This window comes from Cervus canadensis, chromosome 11 (genome assembly GCF_019320065.1).
Source record: "Cervus canadensis isolate Bull #8, Minnesota chromosome 11, ASM1932006v1, whole genome shotgun sequence".
NCBI lineage: Eukaryota > Metazoa > Chordata > Mammalia > Artiodactyla > Cervidae > Cervus > Cervus canadensis.
This window is the reverse complement of record NC_057396.1, coordinates 51,799,100-51,819,298: the sequence shown is the minus strand read 5'-3', so window position 1 is coordinate 51,819,298 and position 20,199 is coordinate 51,799,100. Positions and strand designations below refer to the sequence as shown.

Genomic DNA, 20,199 nt, shown 5'->3' with positions numbered 1-20,199 from the left:
AGAGCTACAATATACATGAAGCAAAAACTGACAAAACTAAAAGGAGAAATAGACAAACCTATAACTATAGTTGAGAATGATGAAACCCTTCTCTTAGTAATTGATGTAAGACTAAACAGAAAACTATTAAATATACAGAACAACAAGATGATGCTGGACTATGCCATCAGCCTGCAGGATCTAAGTAACACTGATAGAACACTCAACACAAGAACAGCAGAAGATATATTGTTTTCCAGTATCCACAAAACATAATATAGACCATATCCTGGGCCAAAAAAAAAAAACCTAAAAAAATTTAAAAGTACTGAAAACATACAGAATGAGTACTCTGACCACAAAAGAATCACACTAGAAATGAATCACAAAGTTAACAAGAAAATCTCCAAACACTTGGAAACTAAATGAATCTACTTCTAGATAATTCATGATTTAAAGAGAACATCTCTTGTATTTCACATGTGATTTGCAAAAATTTCCTTCCCTTGTACGTTCCCTCATTTTCTTGATGCCATCTGATTTTAACAAAAATGCAAGGCAATTCACTGATCACTGCCTCACACCAAATATATAAAAATTAACTCAAAATGGATCAGTGACATAAATATGAGAGGTAAAAGCTTAGAATTCCCCCATTATACAGAGTGAAGTAAGCCAGAAAGATAAAGACCAAGACAGCATACTAACGCATATATATGGAATTTAGAAAGATGGTAACGATAACCCTATGTGCAAAACAGAAAAAGAGACACAGATGTACAGAACAGAATTTTGGACTCTGTGGGAGAAGGCAAGGGTGGGATGTTTCGAGAGAACAGCATTGAAACATGTAAGAGACAAGTGCTCTGGCCTGGTGCACTGGGAAGACCCAGAGGAATCGGGTGGAGAGGGAGGTGGGTGGGGGGATCGGGATGGGGAATACATGTAAATCCATGGCTGATTCATGTCAATGTATGACAAAAACCACTACAATATTGTAAAGTAATTAGCCTCCAACTAATAAAAATAAATGAAGAAAAAAAAAAAGCTTAGAATTCTTAGAAGGAAACACAAGGGTAAATCATGACTCTGGATTTGGCGGTGAGTCTTTCTGTATGACACTAAAAGCATGAGCAACAAAAGGAAAACATAGGTGAACTGGACTTCCTCCAAATTAAAACCTTTTGCTCATCAAAAGGCATTACCAATAAAAACAAAAGACAGATTACACAATTAGAGAAAATATTTGCAAATCGTGCATCTGATAAGAATTTGTATTTTTTTTTAAAATTTTAAATGTTTTGGATGGTAATATTCTATTTTATCCTATGACACTGTTGCCACAAAATTGGCTTTACCATCTTGGCTTCAGCAGGTGTAGAAGAAAATGGATTACCATCTTCATTGCTGTAATGTGTTAAGCATTAAGAGCAATGCCAAAGAATGTTCAAACTACTACCCAGTTGCACTCATTTCACATGCTAGCAAGGTTTCAGCAGTCCATGAATCGGGAACTTCCAGATGTACAAGCTGGGTTTCAGAGAGGCAGAGGAACCAGAGATCAAATTGTCAACATCGGGGCCCCTGAGAACAGTATCTAGTTTAATTGTTTCAAGTGGAAAGTATTCTTTTGAGTTTCCATTTTGAAAGCATTTGGATTAAACAAAGAATAAAATACTGATGCCTACAGCAAAAAAGTAAAAAATTTGGGCAAAGGACTTGAATGTATTTCTCTAGAAAAGTTATGCAGGTGACCAAAAGGCACATGGAAAGGTACTCAACGAGAGTAGCACTAGAAAAGTACAAACCAAAGCCATTATGAGAAATCACTTCACACTAGTATGACTGTAATTAAAAACATAGAAAATAACAAATGTTAGTATGGAAGTGGAGAAGTTGTAAACCATGTACATTACTGGTGGAAGTGCAAAGTGACATAGTCACTATGGAAAACAACTTCAAATTCCTTAAAAATCTTAATGTGGAATTACTATATGACCTAGCAGTTATACTCCTAGATGTGAGTGTATATTTTAATATACAATGAAAAAGTAGAAACAGATACTCAGATAGATACTTAGATGCCAATGCTTATGGCAGCATTATTCATAATAGCAAAAAGTTGGAAACAACCCAAGGTTCCATCAGCAAATGAATGAATAAATAAAACGTGTGTGTGTGTGTGTGTGTGTGTAATGGAATATTATTCAGCCATAAAAATTAATAAGGTCTGCAACAACAGGGATGTTATAATACAGATGAACCTTGAAAACAACATGCTAAGGTGAAAGTAGCTAGAAATAAAAAGATAAAGTATAATTCTGTGTGTATGAAATATCCAGAATAGGCAAATTCCTAGAGACAGAAAGTAAATTAAAACTACCAGTACTAGAGAAAGGGAGGAATGGTGAGTTACTTCATGGTTACAGAGTTTCTGTTTGTGCTAATAGAAAGTTTTGGAAACAGATAGTGGTGACTTTCCTATAACATTGTGCATGCATGTAGTACCACTGAATTGAACATGAAAAATGGTTTTAATATGGCAACTTTTATGTTTTATATATTTTACCATAATGAGTATAAGTGAAAAAAAAACTAAACAATGGAAGAAAAATAAATAGTACTAGAGAAATTGGACATCAGATACAATAAAAGTGACCCTCAACATAAACCTCATGGTTTAGGGGAGAAAAAAGCACAAAAACTCAAAATTGATTAGGATTTAAATGCAAAATGTAGAATTATAAAATATTTAGAAAACCAAAGAGGGGAAGATCTTTGGGATTTAGGACTGGGCAGAGTATTCTTAGACTTTATACCAAAAGCACTGTCCATGAAATGAAAAACTCATAAATGGGATCCCAAAGTAAAACACGTCTATTCTGTGAAAGAGCTTGTGAGGCGAATAAAAAGAAAAGTATCAGATGAGAAGGCAGTGTTTGTAAAGTGCGCATCTCACAGAAGATGTACGTCTAGGATATATGGGGAACTGTCCAGCTCAACAGCACAAAAAGTATTCTGAACAATCCAGTTAGAAAATAGACAAAATTAATGGTCAGTCACTTTTCCTAAGAGGATACCTAGATAGCTAACAGGCACATGAAAAGATATTCAACTTTAGTAGATATTAAGAAGATGAAAACTAAAACTAAAATCACTACTTACTGATCAGAATGGCTAAGTTTAACAAATAGTGATATCTTCTAATGATGGTAGATAAACTGGATTACTCACACATTACTGGAAGAAATGTAGAATGGTATAGCTGCTCTGATAAGTTTAGCACTTTTTTAAAATACCTAATACGTACTTACCATACAACCCAGAAATTACGCTACTACTAATTTATTCCAGAGGGAGGAAAAATTTGATGTTAATACAAAGACCTTTACATTAATGTTCATAGAAGTTTTATTTATAGTGGGCAACATCTGTACAACCCCATTTTCCTTCAAGAAGTTCAAGAGGTAAATGGTCAAATGTAGTGTGTCCATACCATGGAATAGTATGCAGTCCCTGGGATTCTCCAGGCCAGAATATTGAAGTGGGTAGCCATTCCCTTCTCCTAGGGATCTTCCCAACTCAGGGATCAAACCCAGGTCTCCCACATTGCAGGTGGATTCTTTACCAACCGAGCCACCAAGGAAGCCCAAGAATACTGGAGTGGGATCTTCCTGACCCAGGAATTGAAGCGGGGTGTCCAGTCTTGTAGGCAGATTCTTTACCAGCTGAGCTACCAGGGAAGCCCCCGTGGAATACTGCTCAATAATAAAAAAGAATGACCTATTGATACATGCAGCAATTTGGATGAGTCTCATGGGGATTGTGCTGCATGAAAAAAGCCAGTCTCTAAAGGTCGCATACTGTATGCTTGCTTTTTTATATAACTTTCAAAATCATAAAATTAAATGATTGAAAATACATCAGTGGTTGCCTGGGATGAACAAGGGGAAAGAACATGGTGTCTGTGGCTATAAATAATAAAAGATTGCTCTCATATCTTTAGGGCTTTTTATATTGACTCTGGTGGTTGTCACTTGAATCTATGTGGTAAAATGAGCACATACACATATAAGTACATGTAAAACTAATGAAACCTGAATAAGGTCAGTGATTTTATCAATGTCAGTTTCCTTGTGATATTGTACTATATACAAGATGTTACTGTTGGGGAAATCTCACAGTATTATTTCTTACAAACCCAAGTAAATCTACATATATCTCAAAATAGAAACTTTTAAACAGAAAAGAATGCCATCAGTTTAAAAAAAACAACAGACAATCCAATTCTAAAATTTATATGGAAAGACAGAAGAACTAGGATACCTACCCCAATACTGTCAAAGAATAAAGTTAGAGGAATCACACTATGTGATTTCAAGACATACTGTCTAGCTACATTAATCTGAATGGTGTAGTAATGGAGGAGAATCAGACATGCAAATTAATTGAGCAGGATAGGGAATCCAGAAATAGATTCCAGTACATAAACCCATATGTTTATTTTTTACAAAGGTTAAAGATATATGAAGTAAAGACAGTCTTTCTAATAAATGGAATTGGAACACATGAACTTCCATTATGGGGAGGGAGAGTAGTAGAGAACCTCCTCCTTTAACTCATATCTTACACAGAAATTAGCTCAAAATGAATAATAGATCTAAATGTAAAACTCCAAAACTTTGAGAAGAAACCATAGGGTGAGAAAAAATAAAACCTTGTGAACTTAGGTTAGGTGAAGATATGACACTGGAAGCATGAACCATAAAGAAAAACTGTAAAGTTAAGCTTTATAAAAATAAACGTGTCCTTTAAAAAAACCCTGAGAAGAGGATGAAGAAACAAAATACAGACTGGGAGAAAATATTTGCTGACACATATACAACAAAGGACTTATATCCAGAATACAAGAACTCTTTCAACTGAACAGTAAAGAAACAATCCCATTAGAAAGTGGGCAAAACAGAAAGATAAAGAACATTACAGCATACTAACACCTATATATGGAATTTAGAAAGATGGTAACGATAACCCTATATGCAAAACAGAAAAAGAGACACAGAAATACAGAACAGACTTTTGAACTCTGTGGGAGAATGTGAGGGTGGGATATTTCAAAAGAACAGCGTGTATACTATCTATGGTGAAACAGATCACCAGCCCAGGTGGGATGCATGAGACAAGTGCTCGGGCCTGGTGCACTGGGAAGACCCAGAGGAATCGGGTGGAGAGGGAGGTGGGAGGGGGGATCGGGATGGGGAATATGTGTAAATCTATGGCTGATTCATATCAATGTATGACAAAACCCACTGAAATGTTGTGAAGTAATTAGCCTCCAACTAATTAAAAAAAAAAAAAAGATAAAAAAGAAAAAAAAAAGAATACTAAAAAAAAAGAAAAAAAGAAAGTGGGCAAAAGACATAAACAGATGCTTCACCCAAGAAAATATACAGATGGCAGTCAAGCACGTGAAAATATGGTTAACATTATTAGCTACTCAGTTCAGTCGCTAAGTCATGTCTGAATCTTTGTGACCCCATGGACTGCAGCATTCCAGGCTTCCCTGTCCATCACCAACTCCCAGAGCTTGTTCAAATTCATGTCCAAGTTGGTGAGGCCATCCAACCATCTCGTCCTCTGCTATCCCTTTCTCCTCTCACCTTCAATATTTCCCAGCATCAGGGTCTTTTCCAGTGAGTCTCTCCTTCATATCAGGTGGCCAAATATTGGAGTTTCAGCTTCAGCATCAGTCCTTCCAATGAATATTCAGGACTGATATCCTTTAGGATTAACTGGTTGGATCTCCTTGTAGTCCAACGGACTCTCAAGAGTCTTCTCCAACACCCAAAAAAATAGTCTCTCACTGTTTCCATTGTTTCCCCATCTAGTTGCCATGAAGTGATGGGACCGGATGCCTTGATCTTAGTTTTTTGAATGTTGAGTTTTAAGCCAGCTTTCAGTCTCCTCTTTCAGTTTCATCAAGAGGCTCTTTAGTTCCTCTTCACTTTCTGCCATAAGGGTGGTGTCATCTGCATATCTGTTATGGATATTTCTCCTGGCAATCTTGATTCCAGCTTGAGCTTCATCCAACCCAGCATTTCGCACATGTACTCTGCATATAAGTTAAATAAACAGGGTGACAATATACAGCCTTGGCATACTCCTTTCCCAATTTGTAACTAGTCTGTTGCCATGTCCAGTTTTAACTGTTGCTTCTTGACCTGCATACAGGTGGTCTGGTTTTCTCATCTCTTCAAGAATTTTCCCATTTTGTTGTGATCCACACAGTCAAAGGCTTTGGCATAGTCAATGAATCAGATGCTTTTCTGGAACTCTCTTGCTTTTTTGATGATCCAACGGTTGTTGGCAATTTGATCTCCGGTTCCTCTGCCTTTTCTAAATTCAGCATGAACATCTGGAAGTTCGCAGTTTACATACACATTCTCCAAGCCTTGCTTGGAGAATTTTGAGCATTACTTCGCTAGTGTGTGAGATGAATGCAGTTGTGCAATAGTTTGAAAATTCTTTGGCATTGCCTTTCTTTGGGATTGGAATGAAAACTGATCTTTTCCCGTCCTGTGGCCACTGCTGCATCTTCCAAATTTGCTGGCATATTGAGTGCAGCACTTTCACAGCATCATCTTTTAGGATTTGAAATAGCTTAACTGGAATTCCATCACCTCCACTAGCTTTGTTCATTGTGATGCTTCCTAAGGCCCCTTTGACTTTGCATTCCAGGATGTCTGGCTCCAGGTGAGTGATCACAGGATCATGGTTATCTGGGTCATGAAGATCTTTTTTGTGTAGTTCTTCTGTGTATTCTTGCCACCTCTTCTTAGGATCTTCTGCTTCTGTTAGGTCCATAAAGAAAGAAAGTGAAGTTGCTCAGTCGTGTCCAACTCTTTGCAACCCAGTGGATTGTAGCCTACCAGGCTCCTCCATCCATGGAATTTTCCAGGCAAGATTACTGGATTGGTTTGCCATTTCCTTCTCCAGGGGATCTTCCTGACCCAGGGGTGGAACCCAGGTCTCCCGCATTGCAGGCAGACACTTTACCTTCTGAGCCATCTGGGAAGCCACTTGATAGGTCCACATCATTAGAGAAAAGCAAATTAAAGCCATCATAATTATAATGGTTGGAAAAAATATTGGCCAGAAAATACTGGCAAGGATGCAGACAGCCGAATGAATTTCATATATATTGTGGAGGAATTTAAAATATTGTAGCCACTCTGAAATATAATTTGGCAATTTCTTATAAAGTTAAACATTTACTTGCCTTACTTTTTTTTACTTTTTTATTTTTACTTTCTTTACTTTATTTTTAATTGTAAGATAATTTCTTTACAGTGTTGTGTTGGTTCCTGCCGTACGTCAACATGAATCAGCCATAGGTATATATATGTCCCCTCCCTCTTGAACCACCCTCCCCTCTCCCACCCCATCCCACCTCTCTAGGTTGTCACAGAGCACTGGATTTGAGCTCCCTGCATCATATAGCAGATTCCCACTGGCTATCTATTTTATATATTGTAATGTATATTTTTCAGTGCTACTCTCTTAATTTGCCCTACCTTCTCATTCCCTCACTGTGTCCACAAGTCTGTTCTCTAGGTCGGCATCTCTATTGCCTGCAAATAGATTCATCAGTACCATTTTTCTAGATTCCATATATATGCATTAATATATGTTATTTGTTTTTCTGACTTACTTCACTCTGTATAACAGGTTCTAGATTCACCCACCTCATTAGAACAGACTCAAATGCATTCTTTTTTATGGTAGAGTAATATTGCATTGTGGATATATACCACAACTTCTTTATCCATTCATCTGTCAATTTATCTAGGTTGCTTCCTTGTCCTAGCTATTGAGTGTTTGTATATGTGTGTATGTGTACATGGCCAGTGAATTTTAGGAAATGCTTCTAGGGGCAAAAACTTAAAAGGGACAATAATTGAACTCTTTTGTTTTTCATTTCCTATATTTTAGCTAGAATGAGAAGATAACAGATTATAAGTAGTGAAAGAAAAAGAAACAAGAGGTGTAATATGCTCACAAAGTTGAGAGGTTAGAACTGACAGATCTAGATTTGAAAGTGACATGGGTGGTAATTTTAAAATGTACAAACGAAAAAAATCCTCAGAGGTCTAAAACAGTAAGTGTTGGGGAATGGCCAGTGATAACAGCTATTATGGTGTGTGTGTTTAAGAGATAGGTGGGAAGAGAGAGAGAAGTATCTACTATTTAATGAGGACTGTGATGAGTCAACACTGTCCTATCAATTACATGGAATATGTGTGGGTTTTTTTCAGTTATGGTTTTCTCAGGGTAAATGTCCAGTAGTGGGATTGCTGGCTCTTATAGTTTTATTCCTAGTTTTTTAAGGAATCTCCATACTGTTCTCCATAGTGCCTGTATCAGTTTACATTCCCACCAACAGTGCAAGAGGGTTCGCTTTTCTCCACATCCTCTCCAGCATTTATTGTTTGTAGATTTTTTGATGATGGCCATTCTGACCAGTGTGAGGTGAACCTCATTGTAGTTTTGTTTTGCATTTCTCTAATAATGAATGAAATTGAATATCTTTTCATGCGTTTATTAGCCATCTGTATGTCTTCTTTGGAGAAATGTCTTCTGCCCACTTTTTGATTGGGTGGTTTGTTTTTCTGGTATGGAGCTGCATGAGCTGCTTGTATATTTTGGAGATTAATCCTTTGTCAGTTTCACTTGCTATTTTTTTCCCCCATTCTGAGGGTTGTCTTTTCACCTTGTTTATGGTTTCTTTTACTGAACAAGAGCTTTTAAGTTTAATTAGGTCCCACTTGTTTATTTTTCTTTCCATTACTCTAGGAGGTGGGTCATAGAGGATTTTGCTGTGATTTATGTGAAAAAGTGTTCTGCTCATGTTTTCTCTATAAGTCTAACATTTTAAATATCATTTTTTAGAGCTTTTGAAAAATAGTTAATGCTCTTTTTAGTTAATTAAACACTTTAGATGTTTTAAACTGCGGTTTAGAATTTTAAATATTTTCTTTTTTAGGTATTCCAGTAGTCTGATTTCAGTCTTTTCAAAATACTTAAGTAATTCATATAAGTCTAACAATTTAAATGAATTACTATATAGTCTTAAATGTTTTTATATCCTTCAAATCATTTTATAAATATAGTGAGATTTTAATTTATAATCATATTCTGGGTCAGTTTATCTATTTCACATTTTAAATTGGAGTTACAAAGATATCTAGGCCAAGATATAAATTTACCTGAAATACTAAGTGCCCAATGATTTCTTAAGCATAGTACTAATAACAGATATGAAGTTTTAAATTATGTACTTTAAATCTTCATCTTTCCACTTTGAGACATATTTATTCACCTAGAAAACAAACGTCATCTGTGTTGGTTACCCAAGTGAATATATTGTGGTGGCATTTTTTATTTCAATTTTAAATTGTGGCAAAAATAAAAAACTTAAAATATACCATCTTAACCATTTTTAAATGTATGGTTTAGTTGTAACATATATTATTTATCTGGAATTGAGCTGCAGAAGCTGCTTGTATATTTTTGAGATTAATTCTTTGTCAGTTGCTTCGTTTGGAATTTAGAAAGTTGGTAACGATGACCCTATATGCGAGACAATAAAAGAGACACAGATGTAAAGAACAGTCTTTTGGACTCTGTGGGAGAAGGTGAGGGTGGGATGATTTGAGAGAGTAACATTGAAACATGTATGTTATCATATGTGAAATAGATCGCCAGTCCAGGTTCTATGCCATGGGACAGGGTGCTCAGGGCTGGTGCACTGGGATGACCCTGAGGGTTGGGATGGAGAGGGAGGTGGGAGGGGGGTTCAGGATAGGGAACACATGTACACCTATGGCTGATTTATGTCAATGTATGGCAAAAACCACTACAATATTGTAAAGTAATTAGCCTCCAATTAAAATTAATTAATTAATTTTAATTTTTTTTAAATTTAAATAAAAATAAATAAATAAATAAAACATGTATCATTTATAATGTTGCCTAAACTTCAACTGTTCATTTCAAAAACTCTTTTTATCTTGTAAAACTGAAAGTCTGTACCCATTAAATGATACTGCCAATGCCTCCTCCTCCTCAGCCCCAGACCCTGGCAATCCCATTCTGCTTTCTTCCTTTATGATTTTGACTACTTCATGTAAGTGGAATCATACAGTACTTTTTGTATGTTACTGGCTTATTATCACTTAGCTTAAAGTCTTAAAAGTTCATTCATGTTGTAGCATATTGCAGGATTTCCATCCTAAAAAGGATGAATGATATTCCACTGTATGTATATACTACATTTGGATTCTCCATTCATCAGTTGATGGACACTTGTTGCTTCCAATTTTAGCTATAGTGAATAATGTAGTCGTGAACATGGGTACATACATACCTCGTTGAGATACTGCTTTCAGTCTTTTGAGTGTATACCTAGAAGTGAGATGGCTGGGTCATATGGTGATTCTATTTTTAACTTTTTGAGGAATTGCCACTACTCTTTTCCAAAGTGGTTGTACCACCTTGAGTTCCCACCAACAGTGTACAAGGGTTCCAGTTTCTCCACATTCTCACCAATAACAAACAAACCTTGTTGGTTTCTGCTTTTTTGACAGGAGCCATCTTAATTTTTGTGAGGTGGCATCTCATTATAATTTTGATTTGCATTTCCCCAGTGATTGGTAATGTTGAGCTTCTTTTCATATAATTATTAGCCAGTCAAGTCTTCTTTAGACAGATTTGTAGTTAAGTCCTCTTCCCATTTTTTTTTCTTTTTTTTCCCCAATTATTTTTATTAGTTGGAGGCTAATTACTTTACAATATTGTAGTGGTTTTTGCCATACATTGACATGAATCAGCCATGGATTTACATGTGTTCCCCATCCTGAACCCCCCTCCCACCTCCCTCCCCATCCCATCCCTCTGGGTCATCCCAGTGCACCAGCCCCCGAGCACTTGTCTCATGCATCCAACCTGGACTGGCGATCTGTTTCACACTTGATAATATACATGTTTCCATGCTATTCACTCAGATCATCCCACCCTCGCCTTCTCCCATAGTGTCGAAAAGTCTGTTCTATACATCTGTGTCTCTTTTTCTGTCTTACATATAGGGTTATCATTGCCATCTTTCTAAATTCCATATATATGCATTAGTATACTGTATTGGTGTTTTTCTTTCTGGCTTACTTCACTCTGTATAATGGGCTCCAGTTTCATCCACCTCATTAGAACTGATTCAAATGAATTCTTTTTAATGGCTGAGTAATATTTCATTGTGTATATGTACCACAGCTTCCTTATCCATTCGTCTGCTGATGGGCATCTAGGTTGCTTCCATGTCCTGGCAATTATATACAGTGCTGTGATGAACATTGGGGTGCACGTGTCTCTTTCAGATCTGGTTTCCTCGGTGTGTATGCCCAGGAGTGGGATTGCTGGGTCATATGGCAGTTCTATTTCCAGTTTTTTAAGGAATCTCCACACTGTTCTCCATAGTGGCTGCACTAATTTGCATTCCCACCAACAGTATAAGAGGGTTCCCTTTTCTCCACACCCTCTCCAGCATTTATTGCTTGTAGACTTTTGGATAGCAGCCATTCTGACTGGTGTGTAATGGTACCACATTGAGGTTTTGATTTGCATTTCTCTGATAATGAGTGATGTTGAGCATCTTTTCATGTGTTTGTTAGCCATCTGTATGTCTTCTTTGGAGAAATGTCTGTTTAGATCTTTGTTCTTCACAGAACTAGAACAAATAATTTCACAATTTGTATGGAAATACAAAAAAACTCGAATAGCCAAAGCAATCTTGAGAAAGAAGAATGGAACTGGAGGAATCAACTTGCCTGACTTCAGGCTCTGCTACAAAGCCACAGTCATCAAGACAGTATGGTACTGGCACAAAGACAGAAATGTAGATCAATGGAACAAAATAGAAAGCCCAGAGATAAATCCACGTACCTATGGACACCATATCTTCAACAAAGGAGGCAAGACTATACAATGGAAAAAAGACAACCTCTTTAACAAGTGGTTCTGGGAAAAGTGGTCAACCACTTGTAAAAGAATGAAACTATAACACTTTCTTACACCATACACAAAAATAAACTCAAAATGGATTAAAGATCTAAATGTAAGACCAGAAACTATAAAACTCCTAAAGGAGAACATAGGCAAAACACTCTCTGACATAAATCACAGCAAGATCCTCTATGGCCCACCTCCCAGAATATTGGAAATAAAAGCAAAAATAAACAAATGGGACCTAATGAAACTTAAAAGCTTTTGCACAACAAAGGAAACTATAAGCAAGGTGAAAAGACAGCCTTCAAAATGGGAGAAAATAATAGCAAATGAAGAAACAGACGAAGGATTAATCTCAAAAATATACAAGCAACTCCTGCAACTCAATTCCAGAAAAATAAATGACCCAATCAAAAAATGGGCCAAAGATCTCTGCCCATTTTTGAATCAGGTTGTTTGTGTTTTTGTTGCTGAGATTTAGGAGTTCTCTTTATATTCTGGACACTAATCCCTTATCACAAATATGATTTGCAAATATTTTCTCATAGTTTATGGGTTGTCTTTTTAGGTTGTCAGTAGTATATTTTGATGTATAAATTTTTTTATTGAAGCCAATTTATCTGATTTTTTGTTTGTTTTTGCCTCTACCTTTGTCGTCATAGAAAAAAAAATCATTGCCAAATCCAATGTCATGATTTTCCCCTATATTTTCATCTAAGTTTTTGTGTATGGTATTAAGTAAAGGCCCAGTTTCATTCTTTTCATGTGAATGTCCAGTTTTCCCAGAACAATTTGTGAAAAAGATGTCTTTTTCCTGTTGAATGGCCTTAGCACTCTGGTCAAAAATCATTTGACCAGGTATGTGAGGCTTTGTTTCCGGCTTCTTTATTAGTTTGTCTGTCTTTATGCCAGTACCATACTATTTTGATTACTGTTGCTTCATAGTAAGTTTTAAAATCAGGAAGTGGGAGTCCCCTACTTTTGTTCTTTTTTTTAAGTTTCTTCTGGCTGTTTGGGATTCCTTGTGATTCCTTATGAATTTTAGGTTGAATTTTTCTATTTATTAAAAGAGGTATTATTGAGATTTTGCCAATAGATTGCACTGAATCTGTAAGATTGTTTTGGATAGTATTGACATCATAACAATGTGAAGTCTTCCAGTCTATAAACATGGGATTATCTCCATTTATACGTGTCTTCTAACCTTCATTTCAGTAATGTTTTCTAGACTTCACTATATATATCTTTCACCTCCTTGTTTAATTCTTATGTACTTTATTCTTTTGCTAAATGGATAATAATGCAGTTGCTTTTCTAGTTTCCTTTTCTGATTGTTCAAACCTTAGCATGTAGAAATGCAACTGACATTTATGTGTGGACTTTGTATCCTGCTGCTTCACTAAATTCATTCATTGGTTTTCTTTTATGTATGTGTAATCTTAGAATTTTCTGTACATAAGATCATATCATCTAAAAACAGAAGTAATTTTATTTATTCCTTTTCAGTCTGTATGATTTTAATTGCCTGTGTTGCCTAATTGCTATGGCTAGAATTTCCAGGACTACTATGAACAGGGGTCCTCAAAGCAGACATCCTTGCCCATTCCTAATCTTAGAGGAAAAGTTTTCAGTCTTTTACCACTGAATACAGTGTTCACTCTGGATTTTTCATATATGTCTTTATATTGGGGTAGTTTCTTTCTATTTTTTTTTCTTTTTAAAAATATTTATTTACTTGACTATATCGGAAAAGGATGAGAATACCACATCACCTGACCTGCCTCTTGAGAAACCTGTGTCCAGGTCAGGAAGCAACAGTTAGAACTGGACATGGAACAACAGACTGGTTCAAAATAGGGAAAGGAGTATGTCAAGGCTGTATATTGTCACCCTGCTTATTTAGCTTATATGCAGAGTACATCATGAGAAACGCTAGGCTGGAGGAAGCACAAGCTGGAATCAAGATTGCAGGGAGAAATATCAATAACCTCAGATATGCAAATGACACCACCCTTATGGCAGACAGTGAAGAAGAACTAGAGAGCCTCTTAATGAAAGTGAAAGAGGAGAGTGAAAAGTTGGCTTAAAGCTCAACATTCAGAAAACTAAGATCATGGCATCTGGTCCCATCACTTCATGGCAGATAGATGGGGAAACACTGGAAACTGTGACTGACTTTATTTTTTGGGGCTCCAAAATCACTGCGAATGGTGACTGCAGCCATGAAATTAAAAGACGCTTACTCCTTGGAAGGAAAGTTATGACCAACCTAGACAGCATGTTAAAAAGTAGAGGCATTACTTTGCCAACAAAGGTCTGTCTAGTCAAGGCTATGCTTTTTCCAGTAGTCATGTGTGGATGTGAGAGTTGGACTATAAAGAAAGCTGAGCACAGAAGAATTGATGCTTTTGAACTGTGGTGTTGGAGAAGACTCTTGAGAGTCTCTTGGACTGCAAGAAGATCCAACCGGTCCATCCTAAAGGAGATCAGTTCTGTGTGTTATTGGAGGGAGTGATGTGAAGCTGACACTCCAATACTTTGGCCACCTGATGCAGAGAGCTGACTCATTTGAAAAGACCCTGATGCTGGGAAAGATTGAGGGCAGGAGGAGAAGGGGACGACAGAGGATGAGATAGTTGGATGGCATCACCGACACAATGGACATGGGTTTGGGTGGACTCTGGGAGTTGGTGATGGACAGGGAGGCCTGGCGTGCTGCGGTTCATGGGGTCGCAAAGAGTCAGACACGACTGAGCGACTGAACTGAACTGAATCGAACCAGGTCTTAGTTGTGGCATGCAGTATCTTTGATCTTCATTGCAGCCTGCAGGATCCCCAGTTACCACATCCCAGATACTTTGTTGCAGCATGTGAACTCCCAATCACAGCATGCAGGCTCTAGCTCCTGAACCCGGGATCAAAATCCAGCCCCCTGCATTGGGAACACAGAGTCCCAGCCACTGGACCACCAGCAAAGTCCCAGGAGTGGTTTCCTTCTATTTCTAGTCTGTTTAGTGTTTTTATCATGAAAGGTTGTAGAATTTTGTGATATGCTTTTTCTGCATCAGTTGGGATGGTCATTTTTTCCCGTTTATTCTATCAATGTGGTATATGATGTTGATGGATTTTGATATGTTGAACTATTCTTGCATGTCAGAATAAATTCCACTTGGTCATGGTTTATATTCCTATTATTATACTGCTAAATTCTATTTGCTTGTATTTTGTTGAGGAGTTTTGCATCACTGTTCCTAAGGGATATTGATCTGTAATTTCCTTTTTTGTAGTGCTTGTCTAGCTTTGATGTCTGGGTTACCTTATTAGACTCTTCACTTTTCTGCAATCTTATTTTGTTCTCTTCCTCAGACTCAATAACCTGTATTGTCCTATTTTCAAGGTCACTGATTCTTTCTTCTGCCTGGTTTAATTTGCCTTTGAATCCCTCTAGTCAATTTTTTTATTCACTTCTTCATTTTAGCTCCAAAATTTCTTTCTGGTTTCTTTTTAGGTTTTTTTAATCTCTTTATTAATATGTCCATTTTATTCATATATAGCTGTTTTTTAACTTCATCTACAACTTCCTTTAGTTCTTTGAGTATCTTTAATATTTAATGTATTTAGTGTATCTTATATCAGCTCTTTTTCAGGAACAGTTTCTGTTGATTTATTTTTTGCTTTGAATGGGCTGTACTTTCCTATTTTTTGTGTCTTGTGATTTTGGAAGAATTGAAAACCTGACAGATTGTATTATAATAATTCTTAATGTGGGTATGTGTATGTGTACTCTTATATTTATCCTTCTTTGTATGCATTAATATTCTTGGATATATTGGTGCATAATTTTTATAAAGTTTTGGAGATTTTTTAAAAACTTTTATTTCCTCAGACCTTTTTTTTTCTGCTCTTCCTCTCCTCTTAGGATTTCAATCACACATATATAATTTGGATAAATTCTATTCCTACATCTGTAAATTCAGTGATCTTTACATCATCTATAATACCTAATCTGACAATAATTTCATCCAATGAAATTTTCATTTCAGTTATTATTCAATAGCAAAATTCAGTTATTGAACTTTCATTTCCATGAAACTTTTTCATTTCAACTCTGGAATTTCCCTTTATTTTTTATTTCCTACAATTATGTCTTCATTATGTTCATATTTTACTTTACATCTGTTTTATACATCACTTATGTTTATGTTTTGTATCATTTAACATCCTTATTTATTAATTTTACCATCTCTTTCCTTTCCAAGTTTGCCGTTATTGGGTAATTTCTCTTGGTTATAGGTACATTTTTCTCCTTCTTTACCTGTCATATAAATTTTGTTTACATGCTGGACTTTGTGATTTTACCATGCTGGGTAGTAAATTTTCTTCTTCTCCTTGAAAGAATTTTAGACTTTTTGTAGCATGCAGTTAAGTTGATTGAAGATTCTTTGGACACTTGCTTTTTTTTTAATATAAATTTACTTATTTTAATGGGAGGCTAATTGCTTTACAATATTGTAGTGGTTTTGCCATATATTGACATGCTTTTAAGTACTTTAGTGAAAGTTCTAAAGTCATTCTAGTTTTAAATTATCCCGCTTCAGAAGAATAGCCCTCTGTAGTCTCTAGAGAATGCCTGAGTTATTACTGAGATCTGTGCACTCTCACTGGATGAAACTTGAATCATTCACACACCCAGTAGAAGCTGTCCAAACTGTCTTAGAATTTTCTGGTAATTTTTCTCAAAGTTGATCTTAGCATGCTTCAAAGAATTTTACTCCACAAGGGTATCCTTTTATATTTATTTATATATTGAAGGAAAATCTTTACATATTTCCATAACAGTCTTCTTTTTAGCATAGCTCAATCTCCTGTGGAACTCTAGTCTGCAAAGTCTAGCTGTCTTGACCTCTCCTTCATCTAGTTTTTTTCTCATTTCAGCACAATTTCTGGGTCCCTTTTAGGTTTTTCTTAGTACCACAGTCCAATATTCACCTGCAAGAAGAAGGCCTGTAGAATGAGAGAGGCTGTTTGTTTGTTTACCTTTTCTCCAAGGCCATCATGCTGTGCTCACTGTTGTCCATTGACTGAAAAAGTTATTTTCTTATTTCATCCAGTTTTCTAATTGTTTATGGGAAGGATGCTAAGTTTCAACCCTGTTACTCTCTCATAGCCATTACAAAGTCCTTTTCTTAGGTATTTTAATGGGAAAAGAAGACAGAGTCTCATAAAAGCAGAGATTCTTCAAGGAAAACTTCAGAAAACAAAATTAGGATTTTTTCTAATGATACGAACTGATGTGAAGTGTCTAGGACAAGAAGTACTCATGGCAGGTGCCTAGCTGGAAAATGGGTCAGAGAAACAGGGAGATTGTCTGGGTGCCTACTTTCTATGACGCTGAAGACCACAGAGCATTGCCCCATCCTCACCTCATTCACTTTACTCTCAAGTCACTACTCTACCTATCTTTCTCTCCATTCTAAAAAGTTCATGGATAGAGAAGTTATTCTTTCATCATAAACATTATACACCAGAAAAGGTTGATCCCTAGGGCATTAAAATATTGACATCAACTATGAATTACTGGTACCTTTGCTGAGATTGGGTAGGAGTAAGACTTGTGACCTTGATGGACTTTCTGAGAACCCTGTCTGCCAAGAGGACTGAATTCAATCTACTGACCCTTTCTCTTTTATTTTTCCCCTTTGCATGCAGCCTGGATGAGGTGCCTTTCCTCATGCATGATTATGACCTGAGAAGAACAACCAATATCTTGGAAGTCATGCCAAATGCCTCGGACAAACACAGTAGCTTTTTTTATTGGAATTTCCTGTCGACTCTGAATGCAGGCAAATGGTTTGCAGATTCACGGGTAAGACACATTCCCCAGGTCAAAAAATCTGCATTTACTCCCTCTTGTATGGTCATATGCTGCTCCTGGAGATAAGTACACTGTGTACAGTATAATTTTGATGCAAGTGTGAATGAGTCTACTTGAGAGAGTTGGAGAACATTTCATGCAAAGGTATCATTTGAACTAAAATAAGACCATTACTAAGAGGAACCATGGGCATTGATGGATTGATGGTGGTTTGTTTCAGAGATTATAGTATTCTGGAGCAAGAGGAGATATATTTGTGTGTGTGTGTGTGTGTGAATGTGTAAGAAAGAAGGGAAGGAGAGGTAGGGAGGAGATGGGAGAAACAGATGGAGAGAATGATCAGGAAAATATGTTATGAGGAGACTATAGCATTGCTTAAATAACAAGTTAGAGAGTTTAGAATTATCCTGAATATTTTAAATAGGTAAAACAAAAGGTCAAATTTGCATGTGATAAAAGTCAAGCCTACCTTCTCAAGAAAGTTAAAACAAAACTTACATTTCCTAGGTTGTCATATGTCCAGAGGGAATCTACATGCATTCGGTTTTATCAATCAGATGTACTCATTTTGAGTCTTTGATTTTGACAACAAATATCTGAGCAGGGCACACAGCAAGCATTCGCATTGCTACCCCCTGTGGGAGCAGAGCTAAGATAGTTGAGGGCAGCTGAAGTAATAGCTCTCTTATCAGGTAATTGTGTAATTAGGAAAACAATTTTCAAATACTTTTGATAATGTACTAGGTGGAATGGAATTTTATTTATCTCTAATGTTAATCTAGAGGGTCCATTTAATCTTTTTTCATATTAAAATAGTGAGAAGTAAAGAGCTATGTGAGAGTAAATTTATCCACTTCAAATGTATTCTAGTATGTAACTAGTGTTAACATAAGGAATAGCTAAAGATTGATTTGTAAGGACTGTATCACCTCAGAATACTTATTATCATACGAGTACATAGCCTATAAGCACTATTGCCATATATGAAAGTGGTGGGATCAATCTGATAGTCGAAGTGTCTATGTGTAGACTCTGTACATGTCTCATCATACATGAATAAATAGATGCATAGAAACTAGAGATGCCTTATTAAAATGCATATATTGGCTTAGTTAGTCATAGGTGATGTTTTGTCTAATGTGTGTTCCAGATGAATAGGCTGTTACTGTATCTGTTGTGTAACATATGTTTGGTAAAAGTCTCCATGGTAAGTGGTGTGATTAGATATGTTATTGTAACAAATTTTGGTGGCTTCTTTTCGGATTAACAGTTTTTTCTTAGCGTATTTAGATGATATGCTTGCTCTGCTTTGTTTTGCTATTGCTTTAGCTACTGAGGAATATTCTGAAACCTCAGGTTCAAATATGGTTATCTAAGCAGCTTTATTTTTAGGTTTGTTTGTGTTTTCTTTACTTGCATGCTGTATGTTCACTGGTGGTCAATATGGTGATGCACATAATTTTAAAGATTTGAATGTTTGGATAATTTTCTGAAGAAAAATTGGTTTTCTTTGTGAAAAGTACTCTGGGTTTCTCTTCATTTGGATAGGTATACTTATGGACTGATATGATGGTGAGTTGATGATTATTTGTTAGTACATTTGTTTTTCTTGAGATTTTGTGTGAAAATTAAGTAGTTAATCTGATCGGTAATAAAATAAAAATAGATAACAAAAATTCTGAGAGTTGTCTCTGGAAGCTTAGTTAAGTTCCTGTTTCTCCAGTAAAACCCCTTTCTGTGGAACATTTTTATATCCTTTTGTGAAAGTATAAATCTCAAAATTACAGGGATATAATTCTCATGCATATAGACAGTAAGCAGAGTACAAGTTTTATTTAGCATATTCATGTGGGAAGAAGCTGGATGACAAACCCCGCCCAAAAGAAAAGTGAGAAACATGCAAATACTCAGTGCAACAAAGAAATACTAAAATTGCATTGCTAAGTTGGATACAAATCTAGTGTATTATTTTGGTTAATATACTCTGTGACAATAAAGTTTACTTTTAGAGTTCTCTTCTCTATCAAAACTCATTTGCATCTCTACCACACAAAAATCTTTTCCTCTTTTATCAGTTTTCTAGAAGTCAACATTTAACTTTACATAGTCTGTCCCTAATTAATAATAAATAATTCAAAGAAAGATACATTCCCTTAAGAGATGACACTTAACGTGTGCCTGGTAAGAAAAAAATGTGCTACCATGGTACTGGAGGATTCAACAAGCCTTATTTCTGAGTTTTGAATAATTTAGTTCCCCTCTTGTGATCATAATCTTTGTGATTTGTG

General features: G+C 36.1%; 1 protein-coding gene across 1 annotated transcript in view; it reads left to right on the top strand.

The window, feature by feature from the left end:
- GDPD4 (glycerophosphodiester phosphodiesterase domain containing 4) overlaps positions 1-20,199 on the top strand; it is a 165,945-nt gene that overhangs the window by 77,521 nt on the left and 68,225 nt on the right. Inside the window, exon 11 of the mRNA XM_043481911.1 lies at positions 17,746-17,902. Coding sequence (XP_043337846.1) covers positions 17,746-17,902 — 157 coding nt within the window. The remainder of the gene's footprint in view (positions 1-17,745; positions 17,903-20,199) is intronic.